We start from the raw sequence: 26117 nt of genomic DNA, 5'->3' as shown, positions 1-26117 counted from the left end.
ACAGCTTAGTTTGATAACCCGGTGCAAGGTGATCTCATCAGCGCCAGTGAGCCAATCAGTATGCAGTATGTATCTACCCAGATCTAATAATGTTTGTGATTGGCTGTCTAACAATACACATCGTAGAGTCACGCAGAAAAAAAGTTATGGGGCTCAGATAGGAGGAGCTTAAAATGTAATAAAATATTTGTGCCATAATGTGTAATGTTGTGATTTTATTTTTGTTGAAATGGATATTATAAAATTAACATAAAAAAGTATTGTTTATGAAAATGACTGTATTGGTATCAGTACTGGTATTCACAATGTTTACACAATAAGCAGCCCTGGTCTTAGGCATTAATTACCTCACTGATGGTCAGAGCAAGATAAAATAACGTTAAACGTTTCTTTTAAGTACGATCAACCCCAGTTAGATCCATTCTTCCCCTACCTTGTCCTCTGACCAACCTCCCTCGCTCCCCTCACTCTCCTGTCTTAACCTTGCATTTCTCTCACCCCATCCTTCCTGCCTCCAATTAAATCTCCATCTGACCTTCCCACAACCTTCACCTTTTTGCCCCATCCCTCCATCCACATGCCCCATCACCCCTTCTGCTGTACCCCCACTCATTTTTTTCATTACCTGTCAACCCCTATTATCTTTCAGTCTTTATTTCACACTCCTTTCTCCTTCCTCAATCCCTTGGTCCTTCAGAGCCCGTATCCATCTTTCCTTATCGCTCCTTCACTCAATTCCTATGACTCATCAAGACATGGTAATTTCACTAATGTGTATGTTACATTTTATATAATTGTCACTTCTGCTTTCCAATCGCCGATCCCTCTCCCACCAACTCATCTTCTACTTCTCCGCCTTCATTCTGTCCTTTCTGCCACGCTCCTTCGTCTCCTCTTGGATTTTTAAAAAGGTTATTCTCATGGCATCACTAATTCACTATACATCAGAGAGTGAAAGGAAAAATAGGAACGAGGTACAGGAAATCTAGATCAAAATAAAGTGGCATTGCAGTTTAATTTCTTGGATGTATACTGAGGCACCTGAATGTTGGTGGGTTTTTCATTGTTAGTTCTTTATGATTGTTATTAAGGATTTGAATATGTTACTATTTGATAAAAAGCAGTTTCATTTTGCTTTTATAGATACACCAACTTTTCCAACTCAGCCAAATTTGTTGTTATATTTTTTTCTTTACAAAAATCCCCAGTGTTTCAATACTGTTGGTTTTTATGTGCATATTGAAAATGCACATGATTTGCATCAATAACACTAGAAACTATCATTACCATGGTTAAATATCCAATAAATCAAGAAGGTTAATAATGATAGCGGTAAAAATCCAACCCTCCTTACAGTTGCATGATTTTCTGAGTGAAAAGATACACATTTATTGTTCTCATGGCCTTTCTTATTCTTTTCCGTTCCTTTCCCCTTCTTCCTGGCTCCCTATCTCTCCCTGGGGGCCCTGCTTGGTCTAGCAGTGGCAGAGCTGGCTAGAGGCCCCTGGGGTTTGGCTGGCCCCACCTGCATTCTGATAGAATGAGACCAGATGAGCTCAGGAATGGACTAGATACATTAAAGCAGCAATGGGATTTTAAACATAAGCAGCGCAAGTTTAAGCTCTGCAGAAGTCCAAGGAAGGTGAACAGCAAGACAGACATACATAAAACATGCACACTGTATGTATTCACATTTAAACACAGCTGGAAATTACTAGAAAAAAGTAGTTAAAAACAGACACACCCGAACACTGAGATGCACAGTACAAGTGCCAGACTTTCAAAAACATGCACCAACACACACACACACACACACACACACACACACACACACACACACACACACACACACACACACACACACACACACACACACACACACACACACACAATAATGACAATGAAAATGAATCCAGGAAAATTACGACAATGTTAACAACTTCTTTGTTACATGATGCCAAGCAAAACTATATAAAACTGACCAACACCAGTGAGTTCATTCCAACACAATCAGCACAGGAAATTGACTTTTTCAACAAACCACCACAGTGGATAGAGCTCCACAGACTTCCTAGACATGTTCACTGTTTACCAGCCCTTTAAACAGAGGGAGGCTCGGAACAACCAGCAACATCTGCCAAAGTGGTAGAGACAAAATTCCCAGGCCACGTCAAATTGAACAGAATTATTTGATACAAGGCAAGTTTGTATTATTATCAAACCTGAGGGGAGGTTGAAAGATGATTCAGAATAACTCCCCACATCAGGTTGACAGGGTTATGACAAAGCATTTGTATGAGTCACACCTATGACTTGCCCACTAAATGATGACTGCAACCTTAGATTTAACCTGAATGTAAGCATTGACGTGAGAGTAACTTGAGTAATGTGACTGCATGACGAGCACAAGCTCATCAAATTGAGCAAATGTGATACCACCAAGGACAGAATCATCAAGGTGAAGTTGCTGCTAATCGCTCCCTAAAAATAAGATGGTATTATATGAGGTAAGAGTAAAAAATGAAAGTACGGTTAAAGTCTTAAAGCTGCATGCACCCCAAGAAGACCTGTAAGCTTTTATATTTATGTAGTTACAATAATGAAAGAACCGAACATTAAGAAGGTTTCAAGTAAAAGAAGCTTAATTCTTAAGATTTGGACTTCTTTTTGATCTCGGATGCAGTACTTGACAACAACCTCACCACCAAAAGCCATTTAGTAGCTGTTCTCGAGTTTTACACACACACACACACACACACACACACTTCCTTGCTTGCTTGTCAAATCCAGCAAAATGATGGTGCTGGTCAGCCTTTAATGTCCTGGGGACTTCAGGACTTTGCAGTGTTACGTAACTTTGTGGGCATGCATCAATTTCCTTATGTGACATACTCTATATATGTATAATTTAACATAATTTACTTAACTGCAACGTTGCATATTACAAAGCTAATGAAAGATATATAAATATATTAACATCTACAAACAAAAATGTTTTACAAATAAACTGCTGTATTTGTAAATGTATGTATTTGGGGGATTAAAGACCTTATTTACTACTGACTATCCACTTTGCCAACTAGTGGCTAGAGCAGTCAGCTGTTAAACTAGAAGAAACCTAGTCACGCTTTGCCAGATTCCTTTGTGCTGCGGAGGAAGGTTTGGCTAGTCCACACTGCATTCTGGGATGTGAGAAAAACAAGCTCTGGTGTATTGGCCTTTCTTTAAACCAATCACAATCGTCTTGGGCGGTGCTAAGCCTCGGCCGAGCAACAGCACCATTGCAAAATAGTACTCACAAATCAACATGAGTTTGAAATGGCAACACAAGTAAAGCCCAAGGTAGCGGACATCTGGACGAAAATGAGGGACATTCTGAGGAATTTCCGGCAGTACTTGAACAATCCTAGAAGTGAAACGTGGTGTCTATAGACTAGTAAAAACCTGGCAGTACACAGCGCCTCCTCAGACTTTAAGTAATGGGTGGGAGTGAGAAAATAAATATAATATTTTAAAGGATAGTAATCAATGAATGGTTAAGCTGTCTTTGGGTCACTTGCTTACTGCTGTTTAGGAATAGGTTTTGTGTGATTTGTCGGTTCCTGTGTACAGAATACATCACATACCCAATGTGGGGAAGCAGGATATGTCTACAGTACAATGGGTAATTTTTTGTTCCACCTAGCCTTCATGTTAGATGTTCCCTGATTGCTGAGGCTTTAAAATATGATTACAGGTGTTCACACTTAACTCACGTGTGTCCCAGGTTAGCCAGAGAGAAGAAACAAATGCTAAAGTGTTTGGAAGGAAAAAAGTAGCAGACGTTTTGACTTATAACACAGGAAGTTTGCTAACCACAGACGTTGCAAGAGACGTGGTGTTTCCGGTGTGTACCGACACTCGATTGCTTCAGAACAGCAGAGAGGATGCTGCTTCATGCTCGACATGTTTCCCCTAAGCATGTGCAGGACAAATCTAGCTACTTATAAGACCTAGGGCCTAGCGCAGAAGCAAAGTGTATCTATATTCACATGGTACAGGTGCACCGGCTTGTCTCTAAAATACAATGTATGAAAAATTTGAATTTAGCACAAATTGGATCACCAAGAAAGCACAACATCACTCTTTGGAGTTTTTAGTCTAGTGCCCTATCCTGTGCAGATGGCTGAACCTGCATCATGTTAAATTGATGATCAGGTCTGGTATGAGTAGCTTGGCTGTAAAAGCCCTTCCAGCAGGTTTCCCCTGCAAAGCAAATGAGTTGATGGGTTCATGAATCTATCTGGGTTTGTCCATTGAGAGAAAGAAAAAAACACAGTGAGGCATCTGATGTCCTAATGAAGTGACTTTCTTTCTTTCTTTGTGTCTGTGTGTGTGTGTGTGTGTGTGTGTGGGGGGGGGGGGGGGGGGGGGGTTATGGGGTGTGAGTCATTAGTGAATCCCAGTGGTCTGTCTTGATAGTCATGTCATGAGAATGCTCAAGATCCTTTGTCTCTGGCACTCTTGGAACAGGTATAAGGTTTCTGGATCAATGAGAAACAGTCACATCAAGAGCCATTGCAAAGAATAAAAGAAGTAAAAAAATGAAGCTTAATCTATTCTGCAGTTTGTCTTGTCATTTGATTCTGCAAATGAAGAACAATACACCCAGTAGCCTACTCATTGGCGGGATTTGTAGGTTGTGCTGTTCTTTATTCTCTGCTCAAGATACAAAACGATGCTACATATTCTTCGTATCCCTGCACCCTTTTTAGGACTCTTCTCAATTCATAGCGCCAGGAACATTCATTCACTCCAGAGAGAGACATTAAGAGCGGTAAAGAGAGAGAGAGAGAGAGAGAGAGAGAGAGAGAGAGAGAGAGAGAGAGAGAGAGACAGAGAGAGAGAGAGACCGACCAGACACTGGTGCACACCAGTGATAATGGATTACTGATGTTATTATGGTTCAATAAGGTCTCTAAACAACAACCTCTGATCCACCGCCAGAAAAACTGTTCTCTTTGTGTGTGTGTGTGTGTGTGTGTGTGTGTGTGTGTGTGAACAATATTAATTTGTAGTCTATGAAACACCATCTATTGCCATTATATTTTCACAAATGGGCGACCCCCTTAAATCTATGGTGCGTAGTTTCTGTCGCACCCATGAGGAATTCTAAGTAACAACAACAACACTGTCGTAGCATCCACATGATACAAGCCTTACACAATGGTGCACGCGCCTACCCCCTTCCTCCACGCGGATGCCTGTAGCCAAGGAGGATACGGAGGATTAAAAAACATGATGGACTATTCAGAAGAGGCAATTATCTTCACTCAAGCTCCTGTACAGGGAAGTCACCAGGCGACATAATATTCTGAACATAGCCATACTGAGAAATAAAAATAAAACTTCTCAATGTATAGCTACTATGTCCATTTATTGTTTTTAAAACATTTTCAATTTTCTCCAGTTTTTTTGCACAGTACAACATTTTGATTATAAATCAAATTTTTTTTTCTTCTGTTGCACAATCTTGGACCATCCATGCCAATTTAGCATTTAACTGATCTGTCTGTCTGTCTCTGCTATAACAGATTTTGTGGGGAAATTGACTGTTGGCGCTTGTGTGTGTCACCTAACCACCAACGGTACACTAGATGGTCAGAGTGATAGCAGTTTGAGAGTCGTCTCAAACCCGTCTCTGTCCCGTCAGGTTTAAATGGGAAAACTCAGCGGCTTTACCTCCGTTTGTTAACCAGTATGTTGTTGGTCCCAGTATGCATCTGTTTATTTCACAGTTGGTCCCCTTCCTATCTGCCACCCACAGTGTTGGTTGAAAGAAGAATGTGCATATGTGTGTGGCAGCCTCACAATTACCCGCTTTCCCCCCAACACTGCCTCTGTCTAAACAACAGGTGCCTGAAGAAGTGACTCACATACACATCCACGCACACAAACACACACGTACGCTAGACATATCAACAACAACAAAAAACCTGATAGATGTGAAGACATTGTAATACAAAATGATGAAGCAGAGAAAGACCTACAAGTAGAGAAAGATTCATTTAAAGAATCTTTCCTACCTGGTTGTTGTAATAATCCTTAAGACACAGGACATCAGCAAAACATAAAAAAGGGAAGAGAAAGAAACAGGCTGGCAAATTATATTTTTTTTAATCTGTATTCTCATTCAATAAAAGAAAAGTGAGCATGTCAAGGCCTCCATTTTGTCACGTTACAATGACCAGAGTAGAATACATGTCCTGGAACTATGATCCCTTGTAGGGATGTTTTGTTTTAGCCAAATGTGTCTTGAGTTCAGCCTGCCCTCCAGTCTTGATCAATTTAAATGCAGGACTAACATAATTATCTACATCTTCCATGACATTCACACTGTTAAGCTTTTTTTTCATCTTAGTGCTGCACTAGCACATCAGAGTGCTTAGCCTTTACATAATAAATGCTGTCACAAAAAATAATTTGGTGATGCTAAAGGCAAGAGATGAATTTTAAAAAAGTGGACCAGTCACAAAGAGACTAGAGAGCCACGTAGGGTCAATAGAGGACATTTTAAGCTCTCCATTAAGCCCCTTTGTAACACCCAAGGGAGCTTTACATGAGCTGGGGAAAGTGTGTGTGAGCTAAGGGCTGTGTGTGTGTGTGTCTTTGTGACTGTGCCCGGCAAAGCGTGGCTTCTAGTGATTAGTCAAAACTCTAACTGACACACAGCTTGCCCGGGTGATCATATCAGAAGGAGGGAACCCCCCCGCACACACACACACACACACACAAACACACACACACACACACATTACACACTTGTTCAAGTGGCCTTAGGAGAGACCTAGTTTGTTTTCCTCTAAAAAATAAATCACTTAAATGGTATTGAAAATGTCGGTTACATTATAATGTCTTTGTGAGCGTTTAAAGACATTGGCGTTAAAGTTCCGTACCACTGGACAATAATTATAAAATGTCAAATAGCTTTTTCCACCAGTACTTTCAAATCTTTATCGTACCACCAAAAAGGTTGATCTTTGCGCATTTAGACCATACCATGCTGGTAGTCAGTATTATCGCAAGACAAGTGTAGCAGGATTAGACAAGTAGAAGCTGTGGACACTTTCCAATCGCCTGTCTGTCTGTGTGTCTGTGTGTCTGTGTGTCTGTGTGTCTGTGTCTGTCTGTGTGTGTGTGATCTGCCACTGCTGAGACAAAAGCACCAATTAGTCAGGATGTCAGCAGGTTTCAGAAAGTCATACTTTTTGAGATCTTAAAATTCTACCATGGATTTATTTTAAGAACCTACCCTATAAAACAACTAGCTATATACAGTATGTTCAGTGAGGGGCATAACATGTAATTGGGTTCGGGTAAGTTCATACTATGCACATTTCTTACCATGTCACATTAATCTAAAAGTTAGGATGAAGTGGGGGGAAAAAAGCCTTGTCATTGTACCTGATACTAGTAATGGTGTCACTCTTACCGTGTTGTAGCCGCCGGGTTCTTGGCCGTCTGTGATGAGTTCCCGCTCTCCCCTGGGGTTGACCCTCCTGAAGCGCCGCCTGGACCTCCGTTGGGATTCTTCTCTCTGCAGAAAACCGTCGTCCCCCTCACTTCCGTTATCCACCTGCAATACACAGTCAAAACCCGCCTCAGAATAGTAGTTTTGATGGGATTCGCACCCACAACCTTCAGGTGTGTGGAAACACCTTGAGGCTTGATCCTCAGTGTTTGAGACCTGAGAGCCCGGCTCAGAGCTGCTCCCTTTTAGTAAATGAGACTTTTGGATCTCATGAGCAAAGTTCAGTATTTTAGATTGCTGGTTCTTGTAATCCAAGTTTTGGCTCTTCAACTCGTCTGAGTTGGGATCCTTGAGTGGGTCCCCTTCCTTTCCCTGGGGTTCTGCTTTATGCCCTGGGGTTTCTGAGATCTGGTCCTGCTCTTCTGCTGGTTCCTGGTTGAACATCCAGTTCTTCCAGAGCGCAGAGAGCCGGTGCCAGCGGAGCGCACTCATCCGGACGCGAGGTCGGTGTCAGAACAACACTTAAACGCAGGAAATACCATGGGAGGGGAGAAAATAAAAAAAACAGAGAAACACTTTTGACAAAAGATGTATAGAAGTGTTGCGTCCAAATGTTAAAAAAAGGTCCACAAAACCCTGAAGGATCCCGCAACAGTACATCCTTTTGGGGCAAGCATCCACAAAAAAAGGAAAAAAAAGAACCAAATTAAATGAACAAACAGATGGACAAACAATGAGGACAAAAACACAAAGACTGTCTCTTTTTGTCTTCGGCCCAAGTTACCCTCTTCTGAGAGCCGGAGAGTTGCTTACACGTTCAACACGTTGCGTTCTGACTTATTGACAAGCGCTCTCTCTCTCTCTCTCTTTCTCTCTCTCTCGCTGTTTGAGACACGCGCACAGAGCATACACTGAGCCCACAGTTTCCTCCAGGAAACCGTAAATGCACAAATATCCTCATCCGGCAAAAGAAAAAAAAACAGCACAGCACACAGATTCCGGCCATACAATTCATTCCCTGTAAACTTCTTGTGCCGGTCTGTTGTTGCAGGAGGAATTTGTTTTCTTTCTCCATTGCATAATGTTTAAGTACGTTAATAGCCTTATTATGTCAGTAACAATGATATTTTTAAGACATTCTAAATATGTTGCTAAACTTTGAGAGAAGAGACTTTGATTTTTTGTCTTCCTCCAACTTGTCTTTAACTTACTTTGATATTTCTTTCAGCTGGAAGTTTTCTGATTGATAGTTTAGGTATAATTTTTTTGCTAGATTGAACTTTAACCCTTTCTGTTATGTTCACCTCTTCAGTATGATTCCAAAACACGTCCGTTAAAAGAGTACTGCATCGATTTAGCATTGCACTTCTACACACTGTCAGACTCACAACTGACATGGATGTCAATCCTCTTCCTGGTTAAAACCCAGATTTGCCTACATTACCCACAATGCAACCCAACCAACAACAGTTAGGTTTGAGAATCAAGTGTGTTATACTAGTAGCGGCTAATGTAGCCTCAAGCAGCTAGCCTCAAGCACAAATGAGGAGTGAGGTACAGAGGTCTGGTAAGCTCACTTATTTCTTACGCCACATTTGTCACTTTAATTAAACTTTTCCAAATGCACCGGTTGATTCATGTTTCAAGCTGAGTTTCAACAATTTGTTGTCCCTGTGTGCTTGATCTATATATACATTCACCTATTTGTTGTTATTAGATTGGGGTCCATAACATGTAACTCATGTACACACGTGTCAGCCTACATTCACCTCTCCTAACTTGACAATCACGTCACGCTTAAGGGTTGGTGGTCAGCTGTTGTTGCTTAGTAGTTCATCCTTGCCTGTCCAGAATATTGACTGGATAATTTGGAGCACACTAACAAGTGAGCTCTATGTTTCAGTTTGCTTGGTCAGAGAATCGCTGCCTGTTGTTCAGCTTTCCAGTTTGTCAAGCTTTCTGCGTCTGCCAGTCTGAGAAGCCAAGAGAGGAGAGGAATTACTGTGATCCAGCTGCTAATGGTTGGACATTTTTAAGCTGCATCTTGTTGCCACTTTCTGTGTCTCTATCAAACTTAACTTCACTTTCTAGCTCATTATCTTTATCATTTCCCTTTCCTGGTCGGTTGGTTGTGAGGCTCTCTTACTCCTTCTACCTCTTACTATTCATCTGCATTTTTCACTCTGTCTAGTCATGTATAACGCTATAAGCTATAGTCGCTGACAGATAAAATGCATCAATTAGCACACAAAATGTTCATGCATTCATTCATGTACAACATGTGCATACCTAGTATCAGAAATAGGTTGGCTGAATCTATTGTCAATACTGCAGTCAAATCACAAGTCATTACGTGCTTTCCGTGTGTGTAATTATAAAAAATCTATTTATCTTTTTCAACCAAAGAAAATTATTACTCTTACTTCATAGAACCATCGCAGAATAAAAATGTATAATGTATGTTTTTATGAATGTATGTATATAGGCTACAATTCAATGTTATGAAAGATAAAATGGCTAGGCAGGAATTTGGTATGAAATCTTTCAAATAGTCATTCTACTAGCCCCTTTCAACTTAAAATGTGGTAATGGGCTTAATATAAAAAGAGCAATATTTCATCATAGTGTATAAATGCCACAGACAGTTATTTCATAAGTCACTAATATTTTTTTTCTGCCCCAACTTATACAGAGGCCTTACAGACCTAGGATTGTCCACATAAAGTTGAGACGGGGGTAAAAGGCTATGACCGGAAGAACCGCAAGAGAGAAATTTGCTGCTGGTCTTCCTGTATTCCCACATGTAACACATACAATAACACCCATGACACGTGAATACCATGAAAAGACTAGGATGATATGTCTCAAAAGCAAACATCACAGAGCGGTTTGGCTGAAGACAATCTCACACATCAATTAGATAGCGGCTTTAAAGTGAAACGCGAGAGAGAAGAAGGACCCAAAGACTTTCTGTCACTGCTGAAACTCAATAGCTGCTATGGGTTCTAAAACAGAGGGACAACCTTAACCCCTGCATCTATCCCAGGACAGCCACTTAAGTCTGCCATTCAGAACTCTTGCCTTTATGTTTCTGTCTGACTGTCACAGCCATAATGTGACCATATTTCCGGCTTCCTCTGTCCATTTAAATATATGTGACTAACTTCCCATGGACTCATCAGTTCACATTCCTTTCTGTCTATCTGATGGTTTGGCTTTCCAGCGTGCCTCAACCCCTTTTGCTCTATTCATTCATTTCTTACCCCCCTCTTCCCACTACTTACATCCCCCCCCCACACATACACATACACACAGACTCAAAAACAACCCCACCCTGTCAGTCTGTGAATGACACCCCTGTCCATCCTGTGACCAGAGTCATGACGATGGCCACAAATTACACTCCCTCTACTATTCCCTTGGCCCTAATTAGCTGATTGGCTGCAATGCAGTGTGACTAGACCACAATTCCTCGGCTGTGTGTGTGTGTGTGTGTGTGTGTGTGTGTGTGTGTGTGTGTGTGTGTGTGTGTGTGTGTGTGTGTGTGTGTGTGTGTGTGTGTTCCTGACAGTGTTTGTTTTATTTCTTTTGTGATTATCCAATTTCTTCCTTTTTATATCTAAAGGTATCACTGATGATAAGCACTCACTGCTAAGGTGCTTCCCAAAAATCATTCCTCACTCAACCAGACACAGATTTGGGGAAAGCTGTGCCACGGTTTTCTTTGTCTGTTCAGCTATTACCATTCAAGCTGACTGCCCAGTTTTTCTCCTGTTTATTCCAAACAAGCCGCTGCTCCCTAAAACCTAACATGCATCAACTGCTGAGTGTCAAATGGATTTTTCCAGGAAAGTCTCAACTGACAGCAAATGCAAAAGATTTCATTCACAGAGTATAGTTTGAAAGGCTGTGTTAAAATACTGTGTTAAAATATCTGGCAAAAGTGGGATTTTATTTTATCTAGACAGATTGATACCAATCTGCTTGCAACAAACATTCGTATAGACAGACATAGGCAGTACTTGATATATAATTGATCTCCTTAGTCTTAAAAAGGAAGAACATGAAGCTGACCATGTGAATCTCTTGTCCTGAGATTGACCTGACTTGACAATAGAAGTCCAACCTGCTTTTAAAGCCAGAATCTGTTGATAGCGTTCCGGACATTTGTTTTGGACGTAGAATTTTGTCAGGCAATAAACCACAATGCAAATCAAAAAATAGGTACAAAAGCTAGAATGTGTTATACCAGTATCTGTAACACAATGCCATTCTCAAGGAGGCTTTCTTTCACTGACCTCTCAACAAGGTGAAATATTTACATGGCGTTTTTCTGTTCATGTTTAAAGATATGTGGGTATCTTTACAAAGATAAAACAACCGTTTTCTTGTAGCTTTGTACAACATCTCCCATTAGTCCTAGACGGAGATGCGCTGTCAAAGCCAGGAGATACTGGCTCACCAGTCCAATAATCACAAGGTGTTTAAAACTGATTTTGCCTTTGAAAACTGGAATATCTTTTTTTGTTTAGCTTTAAGTACAGCTCAAATCTGTCTAAATGTAGATGAGGTAGTCATAATCTGCCAATTTCAAAGACTGTATTAATATTACTATAGCACATCTGTTTATCTTCCACAGCATACACCACTTATCACACTGATGTAGTTCTGTACATCTGTGTATCTCTGTCTATTTGCACATATTCTTCATATTGTGCACAATTGCACATTCCTTCTTCAACATTTCGTTTGTTTTTATCCACGTTCAGCTCTTTATACTTCAAAAACTATATTGTACTTATATTTTGACTGTTATGCACAACAACACTAAGGCAATTTCCCTGTTTCTGAAAACCTAACTGTCAATAAGCCCGTTTCTGATTCTGTTCCCTTAACATATTGCACTGGTACTTTGTTATTTACTTCCAATGAGTCTAGATAATAATAATAATTTTAATAATTGATGCCGTTTATTGATTCCCAATGGAGAAATTACAATTTACATGTTTCTGTTTGTTAGAAAAACACTACACACAGGCCTGAAATACACACACATGCTCATGACCTAATCATGCACAAATGGAGAGATGTCAGAGTGAGTGGGCTGCCAGTGCTGGACCAGCGCCCTGAGCGGTTGGGGGGGGGGGGGGGGGGGGGGGGGGGGGGGGGGGGGGGGGGGGGGGGGGGGGGGGGGGGGGGGGGGGGGGGGGGGCTCTGTAGCCGTGCTCAACAGCCCCTGGCAGTGCCCAGGAGGTGAAGTGGCATCTCTCCAGCTTCCAAGCCGCACTCCTTACTGGGACTTAAACCGACAATGGTCCAGTTCCAAACCCAACTCCCTACGGACTGAGCTGCTGCCACCCCAACTCTTTCCCATCAAAGACCCATCCTGCTCTGCTGCACCACAGACCATTAAAAAGGTGGCCAAGACAAGGATATGCTTGGACATTAGCAAGAATAACAGCCTCTACATAGTTTTATTTCCAATGCAAGCAGAAAATCAGAGATGCCCATATGTGTAGATACAGACAGAAAAACACCATGATCTCCCTAGCTCAGCTGATCCACTTTGTCTCTCTCTAGCACTAATGCATCTCCTCCTTCCACCCTCCATCACCACCAACATATCTCTCTAATCTTCCTGGATAACACAAACAGTGGATGGTTTAACACAAACCCAGACATGATTTATGCAAATCTATTCTGTGGCTCTCGTCCTGCACTTCACATTCAGACTGCATCACACACACTCATACCTGGACAATCATTAGTACTCCTGCCACTCCTTTTTATTGTCGCAATAGCCTCTGAATGGACCCACAGGGCTAGTTTAGGATGAAGTGCCTTGCTGAAAGGGCACCTCTATTATAACCCTTTTTCAATGTTGGACCTTTCTAAGAAAATTATGTTCTGATGTCCCCGGAACTATTGTGGAGGAGTGTGCAACCCTGAATGTCTGATTGGTCAACCACATGCCTCGAGGCTGTTACAAATTCAGTGTGGCATTCATTCAAAGAGTAAGCCATTTATACTGATGTTTATGCAAGTAATGAAAGGGACTTCCTGAATTTAGTTGATGCAGCTCCCTGTTTCTTGGGGCTATTTGATCAAAACTGCCATTGGTTGATGAGGGGAGACTCTTACTCCTTTACTTTCCCCTTGTCCTCGTTTGTAGTTCTGTTACAAACAATGTTTCTTTGACCTGAAGGCTACAAGTGCCCCAGTATCTAACTGCTAATTCCCTCCCTTCCTCCTCCCTCCCTTTCTTTACACTCAGCAACCCTAACTAACAGACCACACAGGCAAACAAACGTGTATAAATGTTTAAATAAATTAGCTTGATAATGTTCGGCAACTTATTTATATTGAAATAGGATACAAAAAGTATGCTGTATGATTAGAGAAAATGAAAGTTGTTGGATTGCAATCACAATCATTTAACTTTTTGCACACTTTTAGAAGTGCAAATTGACAATCGTTTTAACATGTTTAACATGTGATGTGTTGTTATGCCAACGTGTTTTACTGTGTCAATTAAAACAGAATGCCACATACAAATCAATTAAATCCGTGGTGCAAAAACTTTCTGAAAGAGATATTTCTCTACATTATAAAAAATGACTTCCTGTAAAAAGGGACATTTTCACAGTGAATAGTGAATAGTTTCAGTGCAAAACTGGTTTAATCATTATTGTGTTACAGCAAAAAGCAATAAAGAGTAGTAAACTGGATACAAAAAACAAACAAAAGAACAGCCCAAATCCCAGAAAAAGTGATTTTTTTCATAATATGGGCACTTTAAAGCTAACAGAGTGACTGTGTCTATAGATGATAAGGGTTGATCATTGTTCCCCTGGCTACAGTTATGACAGTTATGTAACTCTGTACGGCCATAGCAAACGAAATCTCAGATGAAGCTTTCTTAAAAGTTTCGGTACACAACCTTGCAGGGGACTTCCTGTAACGTCTGAGAGTACACGGACCTCACTATTAAAAGTCAAGCATAACGGACAGGTAACGATAAAGAAGCCACAAGATGAATCTGTTCAGCGTCTTCTACTCCTGATTCTCCTGAACAGTGGACCTGCTGCTACCTGCTGCTTTTTGTGTAAAACTTTACTGCTTATCCTGTTGTATCCCTTCTGATGCCTCTAGTCCCTCAGACGCAGAGGCTTAGGGAGAAGGAAGACTGAAGAACAAGGGAGGACATTAAGGGAAGAGACAGAGAGTTTGTAAGCACTGCGACCTTGTAGGGGCTAGGCCTGCACAATTTGGGGAAAAATATGAGGTAACAGTGTAGACATGAAACCTAATTTATAAACATTAACAACATAATTTAACCCCCACTTTTCAAACGTAGTGTCCATCTACAAAATATCCTCTTATGTTTACTTTATAGAAATACGCCTATATACACGGTTCCATTTGAATGGATTGCCTGGGCTTGAACATTGCTACATAAATAGGTAATTTCTTTGTTCAATGGTGAATGCTTGGGCCAGTGATGCTCATTTGAATTTGTAGATAAAGATACAGCACAGACAGAGTGAGGGGGGAGGACACAAAGGGGAAGAACTGAGAAAGAGGGAGTGAGATGAAAGAAAGGAAGAAAAGAAGATGAACAAGAGAAGAGCACAGGAAGAAAAATGGTGATACAGACATCAAATAAATATGGAAAAATTGGGAATAATATCAAAGAGATGGGAAAGGTGGGAGGATAAAACGGGAGGTGCTTGGTGGAGAAACCAAAGAATCTAAAAGAAGGACAAAAGCATCGCTTCTACTCACCACAATCATTTCTGCCGGCTCCAAAGTGATGCATTCACAGCCTCGTCTGCCCCCCAGCTGCTTGCCAAAGCTGAAGAGAAAGAGAAAGAAATAAATGTTAAAATTGAAACAAACCAAAGGCAAAGATAAGAATATAGCTGCAAGTGGCGATTTGCGGGTTCAAACCTTTTTTCTCAATAGTGACTTAGTACCGTAGTAATTTCACACATGTGGTCCAACGTCGTTATAAAACACATCCTGCAAGATTTGTAACGATTGGACAAGGGCACTTTGTTTAAAATGCATACAACTGTTTTGTCAAAATTCTTTTTTCAATTAAGTGTGATATGTAGCTCAGTCCAGCTCACGGCAGTTTGAGAAAAGCAGATGACCAACACAAAAATAATTGCTGATAATAATAATAAAGCTGCAAGGTGCGATTCCAAGCTCAAACCTTGAGTTGAGTAGACATTTCCTGTAAGTCTTGTGTTGATTGGAAAAACATTTAGTCATTTATAGCCTGATTTGCACTATATCACCTGCAGTTTGTTTGCCTTTATAGGGCCCCCTGGTGTTCAATTTGAATTAAACTTTCAGGGCGTGGTTCAGGTACTTATGAGAACATAACCTGATAGATTCGTAATGATTGGACAATGAATATGTGATTTATGTGTGTAATGCCACTCACTTATCTTGTGCTTGTAGTGTCCCCTAGTGGCGTATGTATATAAAACTGTCTGGGGCACTTAACTGAACATACCCTGTGAGTTTTGTGATGATTGGCCTTAAGGTGCCTTAAGGGTCTTATGCTAGCTTTGCGCTACGCTGCGCCCAGTGTAAGATAGGGCCCCAGTCGGCAAAACACACACACACACACACACACACACACACACACACACACACACACACACACACACACACAGAAATAAAACCTACATTGGGTTGATTGTTTTCACTCAGTTCAGCTGTTAACTATAAATCAACATAATATGATGACACTGTTTAAAAGAAAAAAATGCCTGTTATAATTTTATAAGGCCCAAGGTGACGTCTTAACATTGCTCGTTTTGTCTAACCAACAGCCTCCTGTTTAACTCAAACACATCCAGTTTACTAAGATAAATTTAAATGTAAATTCCGACATTTGAGAAACTGGAACATGGGAATGTTTGACCCAATAATGATTAATGAATGACCAAAATAATTGCCTGTTCATTTTCAGATGATTGACTTATCTATTATTGTCTAATTGTTTGTTCACCGGAGCTGACATTGTTCACCATGACATACGTGTACAGTGCGCAATGTGATGCAACAGACGTGCCAGCAGCATGCTCAGTATGCAAAAACAAACAGGGGTTTTAAAATGTGTTTAAATTGTGAGCCATTTTGTCTTCATCTTTGAAAATCGGTGACTCTCACTGTGAGTGTCTGTGTTTATGAATATGGTAATTATGCTTGTCTCTGTGATTACCCTGTGCTGTCTAAGCGTGTGAGCGATACCCCGGCCGTCTAAGCAACCCAATGACTGTGCGGGGTGATGCCTGAGAACAGACTGGGCTGTGAACATGTCTCGCTCCCTTTGGCATGCTAAAAGGAGCGACTCAGCATTGTATGGGAACTGGAGGAGCGGCTGGTTTTAATTATGGAAGCGTGCTGAGCTAGGAGAGTGCCGACATTCACTCTCACATCTCCTTTCTGGTTATGTTCTCACACGGTGGCTCCCCCCTTCTCTCTGGTTTACAGCTTTCTGCTCTCGTCTGTCATTTCTTTCCTCCTTCCTCCATTTCTCTTCCTTTTGCCCTTCACCTCCATTAGCCTCCCTGCCATTACTTTCTCTTTACCGTTCCTTTTTTCTGCTTCTTTTTCCATCTGATGCAATTTCTAAACATTTTCTCCCCTTTAAGCTCTTTTGTTGTCCCCAGTTTCTCCACTTTTTTTTCTTTTTACACCTCCTTCTCTCCCACTCCATTCACTTTCATGTATTCATCTTCCTGTTGGTCTCCCTATCCCATGTCCTGTCCACTTCACTTCTCCGCCTTTTTCATCATATTTTCTGCTTTGCTGTTTGTCTTCCCCTCTCTCCTCATCTTTATTCTGCATTCTCTTTCATCCTTTCTCTTCTTCCCGTTGGCCCTTTCTCTCTCTGGGCCCCGCAAAAAAAACAGAAGAAGTAAACTTCCATCTCATCACCTCCTTAATCACAGTTTCACACGGGCACAGACACTATTCTCACAATTTCAGCCTCTTGATTTGATCTGCTCAGATGAAAGCCTGTCTTCATAATGTGTTCTGATGATGGAAACGATGATGAAAGTCCCCTTGTTTTGAATTGGATGAGCAGCTATTCTCAAAAACACAATTTATAGGAAACTTATAAGGAAGCAATCGTAAAATCAAAGCTTCGGTGCGTGATTTGTTCTTAAGAACAAGTGATATTTACAGCAGCTAGAGTTGAAAAAAAGCTGCCATTGGACAAAAAGTACAACCATATTGTTGAAACCTCTCTCCTTTTAGCTGAACTAGGGTGCAATTAGCTTAGAGTGGATTTATTTGACACTTCACTGCTACATGCACTCAGCTACAGCATGTATCCACAAGTTCAGACTCAAGATTCCCAGATTGAGATGAAACAGAGGTTCACATTTGAGCATCCATTCCTGCTGATACAGCCTGTTGATTACACAATGAAGGCTAAAAGGATATTTAAAATGTTCAACAGGAAACTAAATTATTCACTAAACTTTTTTCAACGATTTTCATAAAATGCACTGATCAGGTGAATCCAGGGACAGTAAAAGCAATTATTCCTTTGCATTGGATTGTTGTATTTGTGTTAAAACTATTTATAGCTTTTTCAGAGAAAGAAGCCCATTCTTTCAGAACCCACAATGAGGAAAAGGATGTCAACAAAATAGTTATGCTTTCAACATGTGTAAATTGTTAATTTGTTTGTATCTGCATCAATTAATCAGGTCATATTTTACGGAGCCCCCTCTCGGGAATCCTGTTTTTCCATGCCTCCCTTCAATTAGCCCAAAGATCAGCGTCAGCTGCAGAAAGCATTCTTAGAGCTGCGAAGGGTCTACTGTCATCGTTCAGTGACACTTCAGTGAGGAAGATGCTTGCCAACACATGGGCTACAACACCAGGTCCACCAGTTAAAATTCCCCAAATTGTTTAACACCCTAGGACATTGTGTGTTTTTTGTTATTCTTTAGTTTCTTTAAATATTCTGCACTGGTCTGATCAAAAGGAGCATAAGGTTCAGCATACAAAGCCTACTAATTGAATTTAAAAATATATATGATGTAAACACAAGCTCCCACCAGAACACCCAGGCATGGTTTTAAGAGTGCCCAGAGAGGAATGCAGTCTGCTGGATTCAGAGTTGTCTCAGAGCCCTTAGCCTGGAGGTCGGCTCTACTCTGACAGATCTCTCCACACTCCACTGAGGTGAGACGCATTGTCCCTGTCAGCGCAGAACAAAGTCTGCCAAGCACGTCTTCTAACTGTGTGGGTGTGTATGTATGTATGTGTGTGTATACATATTCCCATGTTTGCTCCTTCCTCCTTCTCTGACATAATGCATTCCCCAAAAAGTAGAAGAATCCCCAAACTTGAATCAAATCATAGTGAGTAATTGAGTTTGTACCCATCAATTAATGTTGCTGCCCTAACTGAATTGGGATATCAGACATCAGCTGAAGTTTCACAGAGTAAAAAAGACAGACGTCTTAAACCAAAACATGGCAAAATCTTTAGTGTGACTTAATGGAAGTTGGTACAGAATCATTAACTCCTCAAACAAACCCACTGATAAAAGCATTCCCAGAGTTTATTACAAGTTCATTTACTCCTTTACACATGCTCTTGGGGGAATTACTGTAATTCTTGTCTTTGTAATTTATAGTGTGGTCTATACCTACTCTATCTGTAAAGTGTCTTGAGATAACTCTTGTTATGATTTGATACTATAAATAAACCTGAATTGAACTGCTGCATAATAAAGAGTTACTCCATGTGTGTACTATTTAGCAGCTACTAAGTTTTGTACGAAGTAAACGTGTTTCTTGATAACCAATCTTAAAGAAGCGGATACAACACACGTTGCTTATTCACCACTACTTTGGCATCCCTTGGCAAGTAGGATTGATGATTATTTAAAAAACCTAAAGCTATGTCATGGACCCTTTGTCTTTGACGAAAACCCTAAATGAGCTGCTGCTCTTACAGCAATGTTTTGTAGGATGAGCTATTATGTGTTTTCCTTTTTCTTCAAATAAGTAATTTTTCCATGAAATTCAAAGCTCTCCGCACAGCACTGAAGATGTGCCTGTGCTGGATTTCAGCAGGTGATGATTTCTGTCCCCCTTTTTTTCCTTCAAAAAACAAGTTGCTGGCAGACGGGCGAACAGCTTCAGCCACGGTCCAGTGACAGCTGTGGCGCCTAGGGCAATAAACGGTGACAGCCGGCACAGAAACTAAGGCCACACACACACACACACACACACACACACACACACACACACACACACACACACACACACACACACACACACACACACACAAAATCAAGAGATGAGGCCAAGAAGGCAAAATAGTAATACTAATATAAGGGAGGTGTTGATAAAAATAATAAAACAGTATGAGAATAGAGTTTGTATAAATAAGCTTTGGATTCAACAATAAATATTTTGGTCTGAATTGGCACGCGGTGCCATTAATTGGGGTATGAATCACGTTTTAGAATCTTTTAATCCTCATTTTGGTGTAATTAGGAATCGGATTCACAGTGTTAATTATTTTTTCTTTCCCGCAGCAATTGCAGGATAAACAGTAGAAACATGAGGTTCACGCTACAAAGTTTTCCTCGCAGGGGTAAAGTGGGTCTGCACACACACACATTCTTGCAACAGATTTCCCACTTGGTCAGAAAGCACAGGGGAGACACGTTGTTTCTCTCACTATGACTGTAGAGTCAGTACTTGCTCTAAAGCTAATTGCCGCCACTGTCTCACTTCTCCCTCGCTCTATCACACACTCCCCACACACACAGATGCCGGCACGCGCACAAGTGTAAACATCAGGCTACTTACATAGGCTAAACCAAAAGCTCTGTGTGGAGCCTCCGCACAACTATGAAACGGCCTTTAGTCCGCAAAACATCCTACAATTGAACTGCCCACTTGCTCTAAATTTTCTCTAAAAAAGTCTTTTTAAAATGACAAGCTATGGGATGCTACACAGTATGTAGACAGCAATCTGTGAGAGTGTAACTCTACAGAAAGTTTTAGAGAGTTTCAGTCTAAAATCAAACCCAAACAGAGAGAAAATCAGGTCCCATTAGTCACCCATGTCTCCATGGTAATGATGACCAACAGTAAAGAAAGAAAACCGCACACCACAGTCTAAGATACACGCAGACACACACTTATGCAAACTTACACACACCGTTTTAACCCTTTTCCCACACACACTTGTGTAAGTGGCCTTAAGAGAGACTTTAAGAGAGTTTGGTGACATTATAATGTTTTTGATCTCTGTGAGCATTTAAAGACATGCGCGCACACACACACGCACACGCACACACACACACACACACACACACACACACACACACATTTCTACATCTCAGTTTATATTCCTCTCAGTTTTACTGTTTGGTTGGCTAACACTTACCAGTCTGACTCACACACAAGAAGACTGAAAAGCGGCTGGCCAGCAGTCAACCCTACAGAAAGACCACCAGCACACACTAACACACACACTAAAAACTACCGGACAGGCTCAAAGGAAAAATGTAGTGGGTCATTCTGAAACTTTACGATTCATTTGCAAAACAACAGGGTGATCACTTAAAGGACTAATTCAAGCTTCAGCATATCAGAGCAAAACAGAGCACCCCCGACAGCTGCCGCCTAACTCCAACGCAGTGAGTTAAAGTATCCTCATAGCTTAGAGCGATAACATTCACACTTGGCTAAACGTACATTCATTTCACACTACTGTAGATTATCTTGATGTAATCTTGTTATGCTACAAGTTCTCAGAAAATCTGAAAGCGAGCAATGTGGTCAATGTTTTACCTGTGAAGGTTCAAGAAAGTAAAGTTTCAAACCTATTGGTGGTAAACACACTGAGATATGAACAGTTCTTACAGCGGACGGTTGGGTTCAATAGTATTTCCTTAAATAACAAATCTAGTATCACATTTAGTTATTCAATCCAATTGCTTATGGAATGATGAAACAAAGTTTTCATTATTTGCAAGTAACTCAATTTATAAATAACCACAACGGAAAGATTCCGCTTTGATCTGTGATCACGTTATTTGGCAAGAAGTCACAAATACTACGGCTTGTTTTACTAAATTAAGAACATTTACCTTCATTTTCAATCATTTCCATAACCTGTGGCTATCATCTTAGATGAGCAGCATGAGTCAATGTTGATTGATATAGATTGTTCAAACAGCAGTACCAATGTAATTTTTTACAAATTCTGTGATCTAATCTAGTCATATGACCTAGTTTCTATCCAAATTAGGATTTGGATCTCCTTCCCTCGCACACTAAATTCTTAATAATTTACACTTAGCCATCAACTAAACATTGTCAGCACAAACATTTGGACCTATTTCACTTGTGATTTATTTCTTTATTGTAAAGTAAAATAGAAGGCTGTTTCTCTTTAAGAAAATGTCGTGTAGATAAAAAGGAACAACACACACAAGTTAGTAATGTGTTTTGGAGAGCTGTGGGGCCCAGCGGTGGTGAGCTACCACAGCTGCCACAGCGCCGTAGGGAATTCCTGGCTATCCGGGTAAACTATGGCAGGCAGGAAATGAAGCATGCTGGGTTGAAGAATGCACATTGAAAGAGAGAGGGAGTTTTGAAAACTCTACAGTGAATTAGCGCCTAAATCACTATTACATTACATCAAATGTCTCCCAAGTAAAATATTCAAATGAAAGAGAAACAAAAGCGTCACTATCACTAACCACGAACGGGAATTTTAGATGTCCCCTTCTTTGGATTCCTTGTAAGTGAAATGATATCCAGCATATTATCCACAAATAGGAGAGAGAGAAGTACAATATTCCAGTAATCCAGGTTAAGATCCAAGCGTTTGTTCTATCCAGTTTGTAAATGAGAGAAAAGTTTCCTCAGAAAGCAGAAGTAGGTGACTGTTAAGCCTTTTAGTTTGTCTTTAACTGAGGGAGGAGTGTGTGTTCCCTCCCGCTCTACTCAGTTCTGTCTGTCCGCTGGCTCCAGGGAGGTGTGTGTGTGTGTAGCCTGCTCATTTCCTGCCTGGATGTGCTTCTGGGCTCCAGGCGGGCAGGCTGCTCAGAAACACATGGCCAGCCACTGTTCTGCCAGGGGTTCCACATTCCCCGCAAGTGCGCGCGCGCGCGCGCACACACACACACACACACACACACACACACACACACACACACACACACACACACACACACACACACACACACACACACACACACACACACACACCTTACTCCACCCTATTAGCTCCCTCAGTGACCCTTTCCAAGCCCCCCTACTACACCCCCTGTGTACTGCAACACACAGACACATGCATATAAAAACACCCTCCAGTCCTTTGCAGGGCACCAACCATCCCCCACCCCCCAGTCTGCTGTCAACTGACCCACACTGGAATGAACACACCCACACTGGAATGAACACACACACACACACACACACACACACACACACACACACACAGTGCTAGTCGTCCTGAGGTTATTGCTAATTGCCTATTCTTTTGTCTATACTGTTCCCTCCGCAACAGTTGGGGCTTTGTGTTGTTGGATAAAGTACCTGAACATAACACCAGCTAATTTTCTCTCTGTTACTTCAAAATGTCAGTCTTCAATACAAAAAACTGCATCAATTGTCACATTGAGGTTTTATTTACTTCATTTTAATTTTGCCCGACGCTTTTATCACAAGTAACTACCAGTGAGAGAGGATGTAGGTGTTCAGCGTCTTAGCTATTAACACATACTGATAGCAAGCGGGTGTTGTTAAGCTGTTTTGCCCCTCTTTGCGCACTTCCAACTTATCAATTGAAAGGATGTGATGTGTTTCTTTGACTCATGTAATAGTAAACTCAATATGTTCAAGTTCTGAAGTTATATGGAAATGTCACCTAGGTCTCCAAGAAATAGTAAATGAGTGTTTTTCACAACTTTTTAAAGCATTTTAGAGATTAAACAATCAATTGTTGATGCAGTGCAGAAAACCAAGGGAAAACCAACAGTGAATGCAACAGCTGTGTGAAACCCATTATAGCAAAGATATTTGAAAGACATTTTTTTATTATCCAACTACAACAAACATCATCCTCTTAAATGAGAAGATGGAGTCTTGTCATCATCCTGAAGTTGCTATGCAACCAGCAAATACTCCAGTGGTGTTTTTCTATTAGCACTTTTTTCCTGCAATTTACAATTTGCTATTTAATGGTATTATGAGCCTACTTGCTTGATTATCAAGGACAATTCTCCCATTTGTCAGTGGGTGTACATTTGTATTCCTTAACCTAAACATACAAAGTTAAATGAGTACCAAAAGTGTGATGTACAAGTATGAGTGTGCGTGTGGGTTTTTACGAATACAAACACACCATTCTCTTACGTGTCAGTTAACTCTTTTCATACCTCTGCTTACAGCTCTGTAATGACATGTTCTTGTTTAACCCCACTATGATGGTTCGTGGGTGTGTGTGTGTGTGATTGTTACATACCAGCACCTCGTTAGGTACATGTGCTCCTTGACAAAGACAGAACCAGAGAGCAGGATGTACCAACAGGTAGCGATGCTGTCTGGGCTGGAATAGAAAGAAAGAACACACTGGTGTGAAACACTGTAGCCTGTGCTTCATAACACCTCGCAATTTAACGTGTTAGAAATTGTTCTCTATGTGAACCTTCAACATTCCCGTTTTTTGCACTATTGTTACATTTTATGAATGAGAACGAATCAACTTGTGGCCAAATTGGATCAGTGGCAGAACAGGCGCACATGTACTGAGAGGTTTATGCCTCGATGCAGAGGTCCAGGGTTCAAATCTGACATGTGACAATTTCCTGCATATCTTCCCCCTCTCTCCCCCCTTTCTCACTTAACTGTCCTGTCAAAATTAAAAAAGCAGAAAAGCCCAAAAATACATAAAAAAAGAGAATGAATCAACTTGTATGTGTTGTTATATGGGTATTTGCCCTCATTGCCATATGTGCCACTAAAAAAAGATAGCTTTCATAAATTAGTGAGCTACAGACAATTTGAATACCTAGGCTATTCTAATCATTATGGGTATCTATACATTTATGGTTCAATTGTTTAGAAAGATCAGTTAAATACAAGCCGAGAGTCAGCTGTTCAAAATATGTGAGAGTTATGTAAATAGAACTGAAGACAGAGATGTCTGATAGAAAATATAAAGTGCACATCCAAGCTTTGAATCCCAAATGCTGCATAAATGTATTCTTAGCATGCAAAGAACTATAGAGTCATAATATCATGTGCCATCAATGCAAGGGGGAGATAATCCATTAAACACAGGCAGTCACACTAAAAGGATGGAAATAAACCATACTGAAAGAATCACGCAATACTTGTCCGTCACTCACAGTAGCTACAACATGGAATTATTGTATGTGACAGTCAACAAATCCAAAACACAGGCTTGTTTACTGCCAATGCTATTTCATGTACAGTGGGGTTTGAAAGTTTGGGCACCCCAGTTAAAAAAATGGTATTAACATGCATAAAGAAGCCAAGAAAAGATTGGAAAAATCTCCAAAAGGCATCAAATGACATTCGTATTATTATATGTCACAAAAAGTTAGATTTTATCTCCGTCATTTACACTTTCAAAATAACAGAAAACAATAAATTGGTGTCTACAAAAGTTTGGCCACCCTGCAGAGTTAATACCTTGTACCGCCCCCTTTGGCAAGTATCACATCTTGGAAACGCTTGTTGTAGCCAGCCAAGAGTCTTTTGAGTCTTGTTTGAGGTAGCTTTGCCCATTCTTCCTTACAAAAGTCTTCCAGTTCTTTGAGATTTCTTGGCTGTCTGTCATGCACTGCTCTTTTAAGGTCTATCCATAGATTTTCAATAATGTTGAGGTCAGGAGATTGTGAAGGCCATGGAAAAACCTACAGTTTACGCCTCTTGATATAATCCACCGTAGATTTTGACGTGTCTTTAGGATCATTATCCATTTGTAGAAGCCATTTTCAAAGATGGCATCAAGTTAGTTTCCAAAATTTGCTGAAATTTTATAGAATCCATTTATCCTTCTACTCATGAAATGATATTGATTGATTCCCTGTGCCACTGGCTGCAAAACAACCCCAAAGCATGATTGATTCCTCCTCTTCCCCCCCCATGCTTAACGGTTGGACAGAGGTTCTTTTTGTTAAATTGTGTGTCCTTTCTTCTTCAAAAGTACCTTTGCTCATTGCGGCCAAAAAGTTCTATTTTAACCTCATCAGTCCACAGAACTTGTTTCCACAATGCATCAAGGTTGTCTAAATGTTCATTTGCAAACTTCAAACGCAGATTTTTGTGGAGAGGATGTAAAAGAGGTTTTCTTCTGATGACTCTTACATGAAGACCGTTTTTGCACGAGTATTTCTTTAAAGTGGAATTGTGTACCACAACTCCAGTGTCTTCCAGGTCTTTCTGGATGGAACTTGGGTTTTGACTTGCTTTTCTTACACTCCTGCTCGCTGTTCTGTCCGATATTTTTTTGGTATTCCAGATCTTGCTTTAGACTGCCATTACTTAATTACATTCCAAACAGATGA

General features: G+C 40.7%; 1 protein-coding gene across 13 annotated transcripts in view; it reads right to left on the bottom strand.

The window, feature by feature from the left end:
• rapgef6 (Rap guanine nucleotide exchange factor (GEF) 6) overlaps positions 1-26117 on the bottom strand; it is a 131280-nt gene that overhangs the window by 70154 nt on the left and 35009 nt on the right. For 6 of the 13 annotated variants that reach the window (XM_034890791.1, XM_034890792.1, XM_034890795.1 and 3 more), the window contains exons 4-6: positions 24047-24130; positions 15296-15365; positions 7472-7615 (exon numbers count right to left, since the gene is read on the bottom strand). In XM_034890791.1, the coding sequence (XP_034746682.1) occupies positions 7472-7615; positions 15296-15365; positions 24047-24130 (298 nt within the window). Of the gene's footprint in view, positions 1-7471; positions 8290-15295; positions 15366-22277; positions 22534-24046; positions 24131-26117 lie in introns of those variants that run through there. The other 7 variants (XM_034890785.1, XM_034890788.1, XM_034890787.1 and 4 more) reach the window with 4 other exon arrangements.

This window comes from Etheostoma cragini, chromosome 13 (assembly GCF_013103735.1).
Source record: "Etheostoma cragini isolate CJK2018 chromosome 13, CSU_Ecrag_1.0, whole genome shotgun sequence".
Lineage (NCBI taxonomy): Eukaryota > Metazoa > Chordata > Actinopteri > Perciformes > Percidae > Etheostoma > Etheostoma cragini.
This window is presented reverse-complemented; position numbering and strand designations above follow the sequence as displayed.